The sequence below is a fragment of the Haliotis rubra genome, unplaced genomic scaffold (assembly GCF_003918875.1).
Source record: "Haliotis rubra isolate DU_JTF1 unplaced genomic scaffold, ASM391887v1 Scf47, whole genome shotgun sequence".
NCBI lineage: Eukaryota > Metazoa > Mollusca > Gastropoda > Lepetellida > Haliotidae > Haliotis > Haliotis rubra.
The window spans coordinates 848,861-866,023 of record NW_025767157.1 but is presented as its reverse complement, the minus strand read 5'-3'; the positions used below and the strand labels follow the sequence as shown (position 1 = coordinate 866,023).

The following is a 17,163-nucleotide window of genomic DNA, read 5'->3' as shown; positions in this document are numbered from 1 at the left end:
AGGCTCACCGACTTGGTTGACCCATGTCATCATATCCCAGTTGTGTAGATTGATACTCACACTGTTGATCACTGGATTGTCTGGTGCAAATTTGATTATTTACAGACCGCCGTCATATAGCTGGAATATTGCTGAGTGCGGCGTAAAACAAAACTCACTCACTCACTCTTCATGGGGTGTAACACTAAAATATAACAAGGATTAGGGAGGGTAAGTATTTTCAGTACATTAGTACATGAAAAGTCTTGTATCACATGATCAGAAGCAAGCCAAACTGGAGTAGAGTTAATGTTAAAATAACATGAGTCTTCACTGAAACCTCATTTTTATTAAAGTAGAAAAATGCACAGCACAACATTATTACCTGCGATTCCTCAATCTTGATATGTTTTCGAGTGTGTGACATTATGAAATGGATTTAACACTATCACTGAACTACGAAGAACACTTTCATTAACAAAGTTCGTAGGCTATCTCAAAGTTTCATAAACAGTTAACAAGGTTCAATGTACTGGAATACATGTACAGTTTTGCAGACAAAAACAATAACGAGTCCAAAATATTCATGGTCTTATCAGATACACAAAAAAACATCACAGGCTGGAGAACAGGATAACAAAGTTTCAGTGAATTGGAGTACATGTACAGACAAAAACATTACAATCGGGCGTAACAAATTATTCTTACACATCAGCAACATAAACAGTTGTTAGTATGGAAGTCTTGCTTTTTGACAAAACATCACAAACATTTCATTATACATAAACGTTAATAATATGATAGACGATATATTTTATGTTTCCTTGACCAGACAAAAGAATCAGTTCATCGGGATAGCTGCTTGAAGCTGAATAAATACACACGCTGCTTACATGTTTCTATGAGATCTCTGATCTAGGGGGTTGTTGTTGCATGCACATGTCATGCCGAAGGCCTGGGTTTGATTCCCCACAAGCATACAATGTTCAATGCCAATTTCTGGTGTCCCCTGCCGTGATGTTGATGGAATGTTGCAATAATCTGCACTTGACAGACTGAAGAAACCTACAATAATACCCTTTGATGACCGAGATAAAGTTCTCTGTAGTGAGAGATCGAGGTTTATACAATGACACTTTAGCCAGTGTTTTATGTTCATGTTCATCCATCTTTTCATAGAAACTTACATGTGAATATGACAAAATCCAGGTTAAAATGTGGGTAGATCTATGACATTTGCACTGTGATCAAGGAAGAAGTCATCTCTTCTCCAATGACAATATATCCCACTTACCGTAGTTCCAAATTATCCACATAACCAACTTGCCCATATTTTCTGATAATTATACTGTTGATGGTTGCTCTTGGTATGATGAATATTCTTAACCATTTTCACCTGTTTTGATGCTTTTACAATACTTTCTTATTGGGCTCTGCTTAATTTGCCTGATTTGCATACCTTTACTCCCACAACTTGGGCAATCAAACGACATACATGTTCTAAATATATTTCATGCCTTGTTATTGTTTTGTTAAACGTACTGCTCAGCATTTTGTGTGGTGACAAATACCTATGTCTACTTACTGTACACAATCAGGTCAATCTTGGATTCAAGCCTACTGCCCAAGGGAAGCAACTCTCAGTGACAGGACAGGCACAGAGAACCGAGGCACCTCACATGACAGGGTCACCAGTGCCTGTTCAAGTAGGATGACTAGGTTACACATGTGGCACCAATTTTGGAAAATAGAAAACCTCTGTATATATATAATATGTCCTACACAAGCACACAAGCTCACAATCACTCATAGGATTCAGCTCTTCATACTACCACTAGCAATAACTTGATCAGGAACACAACACTGTGTGGAGCTTTACAGCGTCACATGGCATCTCCATCCCACAATGCAGTGCAAGTCTATCCACATCCTGTCCAGCTCTGCCATCCAGACTCTTGTATCTCCACGTCTCCATGTCCAGTCCCTGGTTGCTGGGTCCCACAGGATCTGACTGCTGATGGTGACTACACCTGCCTCTCTTCACACTGGCTGTGTCGGCCAACGTCATCCACTGACAACAACCATATCAGTACGTTAAAAACTATACCTGCATTATTTGTGTCTATGTCAACAGCTTGATTGATGGCAACACAATGTCATTTAGAAAGCGGTCAAATGTCACCCGCGGTGGCTTAGCGGGTTAGGTGTTTGACATTGAGTGCTGGCAATTAGGTGCCTGACTGAGGGTGTGGGTTCGAATCCTGGATGGGACTCAACCCAACAAAAGTACAAGAATCTGTACTTTACTGAGTAAGTTTAATCCAAAATATAACATCTGGTACAGCTGGATTGATGTCACACAATTAGCACATAAAACATAATGGTTTGCTGTACATTTAAATATAATCTGCACCTTGACATGAATGAATATTCATAGTAAAGTACATGTATGATAACACAATGCCATTTAGAAAGTGGTCATTTTGTAGCGTTGTTTTTACTTCCACACAAGTTAGGCGGCTGACTTTGTGTGCTGGCGATAAGGTGCCTGACTGAGGGTGTGGGTTCGAATCCCGCATGGGACTCAACCCAACAAAAGTACTAGAATCTGTACTTTACTAAGACAGTGTAATCCCAAATATAACATGTGTTACAAAGTACATGTAGTATAGAATTCTAGAAGTGACACAATACTGAGTTATTATATTCTATAAACTTGCAAGGAATACATTGAAATGGGAGACGTGACGTACAAAGGATGTATAGGTATGACATGATCATCACACCAATTGTCATATTTCAGAACACATATTGTCCTTGAAAAACTCCTTGTGCTAAGTGAGTGAGTTTAGCTTTATGCCACTTTTAGCAATATTCCAGCAATATCACTGTGGGGGGCACCAGAAATGGGCTTCACACATTGTACTCGTGGGGAATCGAACCCGGGTCTTCGGCATGATGAACAAACACTTCATCCAGTAGGCTACCTCACTGCCCCCTTGTGGTAAGCCTCAAAACAGTCCACGCACAAATACACATCACAGCTTGAGCATCTGTATTTGATCTCTCGTCGTTTGCCAGCCTTGGAGCACTGTCGGCATCGTCCCCTCTTCTTAGACGACGATGGCCAGTGAGACGTCCCTGCTTCATCCTCGGTGGAGACTCTCTTCCTCTTTCTCATGCCCTGGAACTGGTTTGATTTCTATTGGCTATTTCTTTCACTTCCTTAAATATCTTCAATTGAAAATTTTCTGCAAACAAGCTGACTTAACAAAAACTAACTGAACTTGTAGTGTTCTTTTTACCCTCTTTCTCTCTGAAAGTGCATTGTATTTCATATATTCAGCGATCGCCTTCCTATAATGTTATGTAAATAGACCAGGTATTTTATACATCTAAGTAGGAATAGGCATAATCCAGTCTTCTCACGACCTCAAACCTCTAAAACATTACATCTAATTCAATCAATGTGCATAAAAAGCATTTTAGCATCCATTCCCAATGAAGAGTACCCAAAACTTTCCTCTGTGAAGACATCTCATAATCCCCATTCTCGCAGACATGTGTTCATTTACCAAACACTGTATAAGCCTATGATGATGTTTAGTAATTGCGATCAAAACACTATCCTGTGATCAACATTAAGTTCAGCATCTCTCGTAAGAAATACTAATCTTTGCTCAGTACTACTAAATTGGTTGAAATAATGGGTATATTGCAATAAAAAAAAAGTAAGAACGCACATGTGTGGCTCTCGCTAAGTAACAGGTGCTTTCTATTGTCACACTATTGCAGCTCTCGCTGTGAGAAACTGCTTATTACCTGACACAGATACGAGTAACTCGCTGTGAGGAGCTAATTAATTTGTCACACATATGCAGCTCTAGACCTTAATGAGTTAATAGCTTGTTGCAAAAGGTGGCCATATTGAGCCGACGGTCAAGTTTGATTGGTTGAATGGGACATATCCAGACTGTATGAATTACTTGTCCAGTTCAGACTTGCTAATTACACAATTTCATCAAAAAAGCTGATGCACTGATGACATAAATCGTGAGGTAACTACAATATCTTGCTTCCGCTTACGACTTTAAACTCATCATGTTATTCTTTCTCCGCCAAACGTGTCCACTATACCCACCTGTAGACCTGATCTCTTCCTGTTGACCTGAAGACAGAGAGGATCATGGGTAAGCCCATCATCCTGAGTTGTGTCTCTGACTGAATCACTGGAAATAACGTCTGGCTCTGGAAGGGTGGCGGTTGTGTCCACGGGTTCGAGTTTGACATCCACAACATCTGTGGACACAGTGACGCCCATGATGGAGCTGCCTGCTTGTCCCGTCCTGGATGCACTGTTTGAGTCATTGGTTCCCCAGCGAGTAGAGCTGATGGGGGATCGGGAGCTGCCATCACTTTTCCCAGAATTCCGTGCTTGCATCAATCCAGGGTTTTTCTTCCAACAATCAGAGATCCGTTTTGCCTTTTAAAACAGACAACAGACTGGAAGGGTGTTTGTGGGACATACAATACAGAAGCAGCCCATCTTGATCATTTACCTCAAATTCTAAACATTTTCTATCAAAAATTTGTCATGAACCACTTCAAATCAGGCAACATCCAACAACAAAGGTTTGGATATGAATATTAAGATCCATAGTTTTATGAATTTGTTTCCTCCGTTTAACTATACTAGACCAAGGATCATCAATGTGAAAATGGGATTCAATGTGAGGATTAATTGGCTATGGAACTCTGCTGTCCTAATACTACACCTTAGGTGTGAGGACCCGTAAAGGTCCGGGTTAGAATTGGTCTTCAGCAAACCATGCTTGCCATAAGAGACGACTAACGGGATCGGGTGGTCAGGCTCACTGACTTGGTTGACACATGTCATCGTATCTCATTTGCGTAGATCGATGCTCATGCTGTTGATCACTGGATTGTCTGATCCAGACTCAATTATTTACAGGCCGCTGTCATATATAGTCCGTTTGGCTCAAAAGTGGACCGATGAATTGCAATCTAACTCGAAAACTAATAAACATAACATACTCAATGAAACGCTGATCATAATCAAAACATCATACCCACTCTGTGAGGTTTTTGCAGAATTTTTGTCCTAAAAATAAAAAAGTTGTTTAACAAACTATCATTAAAATATTGACACAGTTCACTGTTTGTTACGACTGACTGACTGAGTTTAGTTTTACGCCGCTTTTAGCAATACTAGTATTCCAGCAATAACACGGCGGGGGACACCAGAAATGGGCTTAACACATTGTGCCCATGTTTGTTATGAGGGAGGAGTGCAGAGAAAGGGACAGCCAGGTGTTCGAGAACGGATGGAGACGGCACAGCACAGGTTAATGAATAAATAACTGTCTGTGAACGTTTTCTTCGAACACCTGGCTGTCCCTTTCTCTGCACTCCTCCCTCGTAACAAACAGTGAACTGTATCAATATTTTAATGATAGTTTGTTAAACAACTTTATTATTTTTAGGACAAAATTTCTGCAAAAACCCCACAGAGTGGGTATGATGTTTTGATTATGATCAGCGCTTCATTGAGTATGTTATGTTTATTAGTTTTCGAGTTAGATTGCAATTCATCGGTCCGCTTTTGAGCCAAACGGACTATAACTGGAATATTGCTGAATGCCGCATTAAACAACAACCAAACAAAACCAAAGATTAGTTGTGAGAGAATGTAGCACCTCGCACCTGTGTCCCCCTGAGAGATACTACAGTCAACAGTATTTCAGTTGCCAGCTTACCTTTCGTATGTGGATTGGTGTAGGGTTAAAAGTAAAAAAGGGGCTCTTGATAAGACCTGTTGAACCTCCTGGCATTGTCAACACTACCTAACACTGCTAAAAAGAAGTCTATGGTCCCCGAGTTCATGGTCATTCATCACTTGGCAGCACACAATGTAGTCTAGTTACAGGGCTAATGAGTTATGGTTCTAAGTCAGTAATTCAAGTGACTCTTCTACCTCTCTGTCAATGGCTGCAAACTGCCAAGGCCACTGGGCGTTGTAGAGAAACTGGCGGTGATCGAAGCGGTTGTCATCAGGGCTGTAGCTCTCTGCATGATACGATGGAGTCAACACCGTCATCTTGTGTCGGTTGATGGAGTACGACCGGGAAGAAAAATTTCACTTTGTCTGCAATCTGGTGGCAGAAATGTTAGTGTGAATATTAGGTATGTACCATCTGCCTAAAACATTCTGTCCTGGCTATAGGGAGAATGGAGACATCAATAATTATCAAGACCAAGAAGGACAACAATTACATGACTTGGAAAGTCATGATGCTGGTATACTTATCCTAATGCCACAAATTTCTTCTCCATTTCAATCGTATAATGGTCGATGTTTAAGGACATAACACCTTGAAAGAGGGCACATGTGAATCTTCTTGTGTGAAAATAAGGAGAGTAAAGGATCAAGGACAGATAACTCTGATTGGTAACCATGGTAACAGGCACCCTGAGTGTTGACAAGACGTTTTGGGATCTGTGTAATATGTTTGAAGTGAAGGAATTGGTTGTGCCATCTTTACCCCTGCCTAAATATGTATACTTCAGAAAGTGTAAAGCACCAAACTTGAATGGACAATTTGATTTAAAATGTTGTGTGTCCAAACAGATTTCTTGAGAAGCTACTTGCCGTCATACACTAATACACTGCTTGTGTGCTACTCCCCTACTAGACTTAGATGTGTCCCAACGAGTAACACTGCTGACTCACCTGGGTGGGGGTGTGCTTGTCCCGCCAGAGGTGGACCAGCTTACAGAACATGCTGTACGGCCCACAAAACCTCTGCTTCCTCAGCTTCCCGTACACTGACAACTCATCATACGACATCCCCATGTCCTCCTGCAGAGTGAACACATACAGCTTATGAAACATGGTGGAAGTGATCCATCCATCAACCATCAGCTCTTGCAACCAATCAGGCAAATTTTCACCCTCTAGCTCATCCATCCATTCATCAACCAATCTATAAATCCATCCATCAACAAACCGATCCATCCACTAACCAAGACATCCATTAATGCAATAAACCCATCCATCAATCAATCCATCCATCCTTCAACCCATTCAACCAAACAATTTTTAATGTCAAATTACAACCCTCTAACCCACCCATCAGGTAATCATTCAATCCATCTCTAATCAAAGCATTTTTCCATCTTCAATCAAAACATCCATCAATTAATCAACAATCCATCCATCCACCATCAAATCCATCCATGCTTTCATCCATAAATTGTCAATCACCCCATCAATATAACTACGTTTGTCCATACATCCATCAAGAAAACATCCATCCATCAGGTATAATTTCATCCAACTACCCATCCATCCATCCAAATACCCATCCATCCATCCAACAATCCATCCATCCAAATACCCATCCATCCATCCAACTACCGGTACTCATCCATCCATCCACCCAACTACCTACCCATCCATCCAACTACTACCATCCATCTATCCATCTATCCATCCATTCCATCCTCCATCCATCCAACTACCTATCCATCCATCCATCTATCCTATCCATCCATCCATCCAACTACCTATCCATCCATCCATCCACCTATCTATCCATCCATCCATCCAATCTACCTATCCCATCCATCCATCCATCAACTACCCATCCATCCATCCATCCCATCCATCCATCTATAACCATCATCCATCCATCCACCCATCTTCATCCATCCATCCATCCATCCATCCATCCATCCATCCATCCATCCATCCATCCATCCATCCATCTACCTACCTATCCATCCATCCAACTACTCCATCCATCCATCCAACTACCTATCCATCCATCCATCCATCCATCCATCCATCCATCCATCCATCCATCCATCCATCCATCCATCCATCCAACTACTCCCATCCATCCAACTACCCATCCATCCATATCCATCCATCCATCCATCAACCACCCATCCATCCATCCATCCATCCATCCATCTACCCATCCATCCATCCAACTACCATCCATCCATCCAACTATCCATTCCAACTCCATCCATCCATCTATCCATCCATCCATCCATCCAACTACCTATCCATCCATCCAACTACCCATCCATCCATCCATCCAACTACCCATCCATCCATCCAACTACCCATCCATCCATCCATCCAACTACCCATCCATCCATCCAACCATCCATCCATCCATCCATCCATCTACCCATCCATCCATCTAACTCCATCCATCCATCCATCCATCCATCCATCCATCTCCACCCATCCATCCATCCAACTACAACTATCCATCCATCCAACTACCCATCCATCCATCTACCATCCATCCATCCATCCCATCCATCCATCCAACCACCCACCCATCCATCCATCCAACTACCCATCCATCCATCCATCCATACTACCCATCCATCCATCCAATCCACCCATCCATCCATCCATCCATCCATCCCATCCATCCAACTACCCATCCATCCATCCAACTACCATCCATCCATCCATCCAGCTATCCATCCATCCACAACTACCCATCCATCCATCCAACTACCATCCATCCACTATCTATCCATCCATCCATCCATCCATCCATCTCCATCCATCCATCCATCCAACTACCCATCCATCCATAACTCAACTACCCATCCATCCATTCAACTACCCATCCATCCATCACTACCCATCCATCCATCCAACTTCCAACTATCCATCCATCCATCCAACTACCATCCATCCATCCATCCATCAATCCAACTACCCATCCATCCATCCATTAACCCATCCATCCATCCATCCATCCATTCATCCATCCACTACCCATCCATCCATCTCAACTACCCATCCATCCATCCAACTACCCATCCATCTATTGAACCCCGTCCATCCAGTCAATCCATCCACCCATCTTCCGTTCAGCTGCCTCACCTCATCTGTTTCCATCCATCAATCTGGCCCCATCCATTAGTAAGGGGATCCAGCTAGCCAGTCAACCCTATCTTCTTCTGTAACAGACAGACACAACATGACAGACCACTTTACACAGAGCACTGTCACCAGCTCTGCATGGTGGGCGTCAAGATGCTGTAACAGACAGACACAACATGACAGACCACTTTACAGACTGTCATCTCTGCAGGGGTGGGCTTCAAGATGCTGTAACAGACAGACACAACATGACAGACCACTTTACACAGAGCACTGTCATCAGCTCTGCGACAGCTGCATATGGCCCAACACACAAGTGACAGGCACACTGCTATCTTTCTGTTATCTAGGAAGACTGTGATGTTTTGGAAAAAAAATCATTTCAAGTGTACAATGTTTTCTTCTCTTCTGTGAGATCACACAACACATGTATAAAACAAAACACCAACAATGGCTGTGCGTTCTATAAATCAGCTGCAGCCATACATCAACTGTAGGAGGTAGTTACCTGGCCAGTGCAGTCAGCTTGTACCTATTGATGCTGAACTGGATGAAGCGACGGAGGTCTGTTTTACTGATGCCCCCGATGGGGTTGATGTCAGCACTGGAGCAGTCATATTTCGTCATATATCCACGCAAACTGGGGAGCACAGGAACAGTGTCAGGAGCATCTCTCATCTAATTGAATAGCGGCTTCCACTGCCTTGATGAATATTCTGATTACATTACATTCTCACTGAATAGCAGCTGGATTTTAAGATGCAAAATTGTTGTTCAGCATATTTTATAACTGCAAATGTGAAGAAGATTCTCACCTCTCGTCCACATTGGCCGAGCCCAGTACGAGCAGTCCGCCTGACCGTCCCCTGGCCCACAGACACAGCTGAGCAAACAGGTAGGCGAGAACCATCCTGACACGGGCCTGAAGTGTAAGACGGTAAACATCCAGACCGACACCGACGCCCATGTGTGTGAGTGTGTCTATTAACTATTAACTTTATGACAGTAGAATCAAAATCTGAATCTGAACCAGACAATCCAGTGATAAGTATTACGAGAATTGATTCATGCCCTCGTAGTTCACTGCGAAGTCAATAGGTCTAATCCATTATGTTGCATCTTTTGATGAGAATAGGTAGCTAGGGACGAATTCTAACCTGAAAAGCTAAAGGATGACATCCAATGGAGACTTTAAAGTAAGGTTCAAGGTGTCACTCCTAGAGTTTTCATTGTGTTACAATACATATGTTGGTAGTAGAGGCTGCAATATGATACATAAGAAAATGGACACCAGTGCCACAAACCACTGAATGTACAGACAATCCCATTAGCGTTTGTTGTTTGTTTGTTGTTTAATGCCACACTCAGCAAATTTCCAGCTATATGACGGAGGTCTGTAATTGATCTAGTCCAGACATTCCTATGAATGATGCCATAAGCTGAAATCTATGCAATTAGCAAGCCTGACCACTTGTTCCCTATTCGTCACCTCTTACAACAAGCATGGGATGTTGAAGACCAATTCTAATCCAGAACATAATGGGTTTCCCTTTGAAATTGATGTTCCAGATGACGAGATGCCAACCTGAACATTCTGCAGAGCCAAGTTTTCTCTCAGACCACCACCATGAACTTTAAACTTCGGGACCACCATACAAGCAGTGGTGAAGATGGTGAGGATAGCTTTCACTGCCACGTCGATGTTGATGTTCAGGTGGTAGCTGAAAGTAACAGATGCTGTGTACTATCATGAAAGTTTCGGGTGAAAGTCATACATGCTACGAATTATAGCTGCTAAGTGTGCAGATAACATGATTGGTTGTGAAGTTAGTATCTGAAGCAGAAACATGTTGTTTGTTTGTTCAATCAAGTCTTTACACTCACTTTATTCAATTGAGATTGTTTTGTCAGTAAAGTGGGTGAGTGAGTGAGTTTTGCACCAATTTTAGCAATCTTCCAGCAATATCAAGGCAGGGAACACCAGAAATGGGCTTCACACATTGTGTTCATGAGGGGAATCAAACCTGGGTGTTCAGCATGACGAGAGAACGCCTTAACCGCTCAGCTACCCCACTGCCCCTGCGAGATGTGAGGGGACTGAACATCGAGGTCAAGATTAATGTAGTCATATAGTTTATGGTTGCAGACTTATGTTGCTTTATAGCAATATCCCACAAACATACTCAGTATACGGACTCTGAACCAACCAATCTTTGTCTTATTGCCTTCTTGTCTACTGGCAGGCAGGGAAACAAGAAGTAACATATCCTTTTGGTATGACAGCCAGCGAACTATCGACATTCCACTTTCCATGCAGACACTTCACCCACTAGAGCAATGAGGAGGTCAATCTTGCTGGGACAACCACCTTACGGTTGATGCTCACACTTTCACTCAGTGGTTTGCCTGAACCAGGTCTAGAAACTGGTCACTGTGATGGAGCTGACACACAGATACAAAGGCTTCTACTCTTTCACTAACTGCATCACAGTGTAGATGAGACCCACCTGCCTATCTGCTGAGCCAGACCCACGGCCCTGTTGCGCGTCTCCTCCGAGCTGTTTTCCGAAGCCATGTAGCAGGTGGTGAATATCCGACTGGCAAGGTCACGGGGGTCACTGGGGACATAGTCCTCCTCCCCAACCAATCGCTGAGCATCTTCCAGGACTGTTTTGTCTGGCAATGACACATAGCAGGCATATATTATTATACTAGTGTTGGCGTGGGTAACTCTGGCCAGGTAGGTCCTGTCTAGGGGCAGGGTGTCCACAGTCCTACCTGGTCACATGGTTAGTCACTTGATATGTTGTTTAATGACAATAACATTAAAACTAAATGGTTACACCACACCAATGTTCACATTTCTTAATGCATGCATTCCTTCTGACTTTCATAAGTTTGTGAAAAGCTTCAGTCAACTTCAGTGTACTCAGGGATTTACAGGATACAGAATTCCTGCATCCTATACTCATAAAAATTGACAATGGATGCAACAAAATTTATTACCGCGTCCACAGGGACTCAAAATAGTCCAAATACTTTTTGTAATAATTCCAATTAAGTGACAATAAGTTTTCACTGAGTTTGTTACTAGCTTGGTTATGGTATTATTTGCAATTTAATTACTGTAACAATGTGTGATGATCATGATACACAATACAATAACAGTATTAATAATAATATTTAAGTGTCTGGGACCCCCATTTTGTTGTCCAGGACCCCTGAAAATTACGAGTAGGAGTCCCTGGGACCCTCAAATACAGGACTCCAGGTAAATCCCTGGTGTACTCATGATCAGATCGTTATATACATGTATCTGATTAGATTTTCCCACTGCTTAGTTGAAACAATTCCTGATCTGATCTATTGTTCCAAACTTGAGATCTAAAGCAGGTACGATCAAGTAATAGGGGTACAAGTACCCCCGGTAGTTAATTTGGACTCATGTCAGCTCTAATACTGTTGCAGATAACCTGTCCTCTTAAAGTATTCAGATAAGTTTTAATAACTGATTGAAGGAATACATCTTAACATTGTATCTGCTATAACTCATCCAAATACAAAGAGCTCAGTGCCAATATAAATTCAGTCTCACATAAGTGCAGAAACCACAACATGTGTTTAATTGTTCTGATTTGAACATTATATGATCTCATCACAGGCTGAAACATACAAGTTCAGCTCCGTCAGTCTGGCAATTTCAGAGAACATGTTTACAGATCCTAATATGCATTTTGAGAGAATTTAAGAACGTGGTCAAAACAAGGTCAAAACAAAATTAAACATAAAATATTGTGAAAATATTTTCCAAAATGTGTAAGTCTATTTTCTTCTGATTAAAATCAGAATTTCCTACTTTTCTCCTTGTCAACCAGCCCATCCCAACTCACCTCCTGCCTGGACGGCCCGACACACGAGATGACACATGGAGCTGACGATGCAGGCTGTGCTGGAACTGTCAACACCCCCACTGAGGGGCAGAAAGAAGCCCCCCTGTCGACTGCGACGTAGGTAGTCCCACAACCAACACGCTGGACCAAGGCTACAAGCAGCAACAGTAACAGCAGCAACATCAACAACAGAGTCTTGGGTATCAGTAGTAAATCAAATATTCTAGGATGGGTTTTGGGCACTGTATCAGACAAGACTCTGCATGACACCTGGTTTGTGTGAACAGGATGGTTGGTTTGTTGCATTATTGCTTAACGCTGCACTCAGCAATATTCCAGCTATATGACAGCGGTCTGTAAATAATCGAGTCTGGACCACACAATCCAGTGATCAACAGCATGAGCATTGATCTATGCAATCAGGGCATGATGATGTGTCAACCAAGTCAGTAAGCCTTACCATCCAATCCCGTTAGTTGCCTCTTATGACAAGCATGGGTTGCTGAAGACCAATTCTAACCAGGATCTTCACGGGTAGCAAACAGGATGGTGGGGTAATGTACTTGTAAACCACTCTCTTGTCTCATTGGAGACATTATTTTAGCTCCCACAAATGCACAAAATGTTCAGCCTACTTCTGGTGTTCCTTGCTACTGGGGTCATCCCCGACAAAGTCTGTAGCCAATTCCTGGTGTTACGCTGCAGTTATATTGCTAGAACCAACCATCTAAATTAGACGTGACAATGAACTTGATTCAATGGAAGCCATATGGCCACATATATAAGCATCTATAGTTTCTATGGTTACCTGATCTCCTCCTCAGCACTATGACGATGGGGTTCCACAGGGTCAGTGACAGGTTTCAGATTGTATTCCTCCCCATCCGACAGTGAGAAGTCCACAGTGACCCTTGGGTAAATGGGTGCAAGGCTTGCCTGTGGGGAGAAGTACACAGTCAGTCATTCCCATGTTTAGGGGTCAGACACTCGGCACACAAAGTCAGTGATCTAACCCACTCAGCAACCACAAAACTGGAAATCTGATAACCTATAGTCTAGATCACATACTTTGTGTGCCCCTCTGACAAGTGTAAATTGGTACAGCTTCTAGTACCTGAGGTACAAATAAGCTGCATATCTGCGTAAATTATGCAAATATTTATGTGAAAACTCAATTCCTATTAAGTCTGTTGCGTACAAGTACGCTTGAATCTTTGTAAATACTCAATAAATGCGATCTTACATGCGTACACACAAAAATGTCAAATCTTAGCTTGCGTACGTGTGGATAGATGAAATAACTGAGGTATATTGAGAGGTTCTATTTCAGGACATGAACTTGACAACTTGCAGTCTTTCTTCGCGTTTCTCATTTTACAGATCAAATATAAATAACAAACACTAACATTTAAACTTTATTATATTTTTAAAATTAATGGAAAATGGTAAAATACCCAATTGAGCGTAGGTGAGGGGAGTACAATTTATTTGGCTACTCAAAGGAAAATTAGAATACCCAATTGAGATGAACAGAAGCGAGTACATAACTCAATGACCCAAAACGTTATCTGTAGCTCTGTAGTACTTCCTTTTTTTATGTTTTTGATTTTTGGATTGGCATTCTAGAAGTTGGTGAGTCAATAACTCCTTGTTTGAATAAACAAGAAGCCTTTGTCCATAAAGTCATACGCTTTATTATTTCCTTTTTTCACCGCCCCCCAAGAAAAACAATTACTCCCAAGGACATTAGTGTTTTAGAGCAATCAATATCTGGAATATAAGTCCAGCAATAATATACATAATTGCTAGTTTTTTAATGAACTGTTCCATGTACAGAAATGTAATTTTCTGAGTAAAATTGATATTTTATACTTATCCTGACTCATGCTCTTTTGCTTGTCCCCTTCCTCTTGCGAACATAGTGGAACACTTGTATCTCCTTAATTGAAGCTCCCTTCAATGTAAAATCACTAATTGGTACTCACCCACGAGTTACCTCCCCTGCCGTAAGCTCGGGAACAGGTGTCGCCACCCTCTGGCCTCATGCTTCACTCTCTCCTGATTTTGCGAGCCCAACACTTGAATTTACAGGGAAATCCAAAGTGTTATGTGGGGAGGATGGGAGGGCTAACCTCATGAGTCAGGATAAGTATAAAATATCAATTTTACTCAGAAAATTACATATTTTTCCTTATCCTGACTCATGCTCTTTTGCTTGTAGAATCCACCGGAGAGGTGGTGGGTAAACAGAATACTTTGGATTAATTAGTGATTTAAGTAAGTGATATTGTAATAACCCCTGCGGGAACTTCATAAGGCATTGAGACTTAGGATATTTCCTTATAATAAGCCATAGATATATACACTATAAGTGGGGTATTACCTTACTAATATACTGATATATCAATATATATATATAAACTGCTACTCTAACGTAGCTGTACACTGAATATAACTCAGTATGAGCTTAAGGTTGAATAACCTAAGCTAAATATGTACATAGCCCTAGAACTCCATGGAGTTATAAGCTAGTGAATATATGTATCATATATGTAATAATCTCGTGGGGGTGAATATTAACGCCCTCACGAGGGACTGTCAATTGCTGGCGAGGGGACCAAAGGACCGAAATGATGAATGCCAGAGACGCCCTCGGTGGTGATATCTCTGAGATAGTGATTAGCAAACACCATGTTAGATTTCCAAAAGCATCCTTCCATAATTGTATTCAATGAACAGTTACCATGAAGGGCGAGGGTGGATGCCAATGCCCTGATTTCATGGGGATTTGATGCTGTTGGAGGGTCCAGTCCTGCTGCCTTATAGGCGCGTAAAATGACAGTTCTTATCCATATTGATATGGTGGTACGAGAGACTTCTGTCTGATTTGTAGGCGATAACGGGATGAACAATCTTCTGAGCGATCTTCGCCTTGTTTTGGAACGACGTAAATAGATTATGAGAGCTCGTACTGGGCATAGAGATAAGTCCAATGTATCTTGAGATCCAAGAATTGAGGATAGCGCAGGGATGTGAAATAATCTGTCTGGTTGACCTGGTAGTTGATTTTTGGCGATGAAATCCCATCTTAATCCCAGGTGCGCTGTCTTTTGATTTTCATCAAACTGTATCCTCTCATAATCTAGAGCATGAATTTCAGATATTCTGGCTGCCGTGGCTAGCGATAACAGGAAGACTGTTTTCTGTGAGAAAATTCAAACGTTGTCGATTCCAATGGTTCGTAATCCTCACTTGTGAGGTGTCGTAAAACTACATTCAGATCCCAAGCTGGGGCGTGGAATTTCCGCTTTTGGTCCTCCAATCGGAAAGCACGTAGTAAGGCCAGTAACTCTGGTGTTCTTGTTAATTTAACACCCGTTCTCATAGAAATCACAGAACTAAGTGCGGCAAGATATGTTGACAATGTCGAGCCTTTTAAATGTTTGTTTTGCCGTAAGTAACACAAATAGTCTGCCACTTGAGGATGCGTAGCATCTCTCGCTGTAAAACCCTTGTTTGTTGCATAATTTTCAAACTTTGCCACTTGTCATCGTATTACAAGTTCTGCGTTGAGTATCGTAAGGCAAGCGTGACCGCTTTTGCGCCCTGGTAGAATATCCTCTCTTGTTTAAACACATTTTAATACAGTCCATAATGCGTGAAGTTTGAATACTTCTGGGTTTCTGTGCACCTGTTTGGTGTGAGGATGTATTAACAGGTTTGGCGCTTTGGGTAGTTCTAGTGCCGGTTGACCGATATCTTGTATTAAAATGGAAACCACGTTCTGGCCGCCAATAGGGCGACCAAAGTGAGTTGTAGGCTCTGCGTTTGGTTGATTTTCTGTAATACTAGAGGTATTATTGCTGGGGCGGAACGCGATGCGCATTGAGGCCTTCCATGAAATGCTTAGAGCCGTCTGTTGCCCATGCTTGTGGGTCTGGCACTGGTGACACGAATGTGTCGGTAGTTGATTGTTGAACCTTGTGGCGAATAGATCTACTAGCGGCTCCTATTTGCTTGATTATCTGTGCAAATATCTCTGTATTGAGCATCCATTCTGTCGGCGACGGTAGATGTGGCCGAGAGAGTGCGTCTGCTAGTATATTCCTGGCTCGGGAATGTGGCATGCTTTGACATGTAGATTTAGATCTTGGATTAATTCAACAGTTGAAAGGTTAAATTCAAAAGGTTCGGCGATCTCGTTGAGCCTTGTCTGTTCACATAAAACGCCACTGTCGAGTTGTCGGTATGTATCATCAGGTGCGCATTCTGTAGAATGTTGCTCCAATGTCTTATGGCGTTGATTACAGCTTTCATCTCTAATGCTTTATGTGGAGTTTGCTTTCTAGCTGAGTC

The 17,163-nt window shown here is 42.0% G+C and overlaps 1 protein-coding gene across 1 annotated transcript in view; it reads right to left on the bottom strand.

The window, feature by feature from the left end:
* Positions 1 to 313: 313 nt before the first annotated feature.
* LOC124290613 (glutamine-dependent NAD(+) synthetase-like) overlaps positions 314 to 17,163 on the bottom strand; it is a 30,858-nt gene continuing 14,008 nt past the window's right edge. Inside the window, 12 exon segments of the mRNA XM_046727378.1 lie at positions 314 to 2,050; positions 4,121 to 4,462; positions 5,975 to 6,124; positions 6,126 to 6,152; positions 6,731 to 6,922; positions 9,115 to 9,145; positions 9,426 to 9,557; positions 9,733 to 9,839; positions 10,503 to 10,638; positions 11,425 to 11,593; positions 12,808 to 12,959; positions 13,616 to 13,743. Of these exon segments, the coding sequence (XP_046583334.1) occupies positions 1,829 to 2,050; positions 4,121 to 4,462; positions 5,975 to 6,124; positions 6,126 to 6,152; positions 6,731 to 6,922; positions 9,115 to 9,145; positions 9,426 to 9,557; positions 9,733 to 9,839; positions 10,503 to 10,638; positions 11,425 to 11,593; positions 12,808 to 12,959; positions 13,616 to 13,743 (1,788 nt within the window). The 3' untranslated portion in view covers positions 314 to 1,828.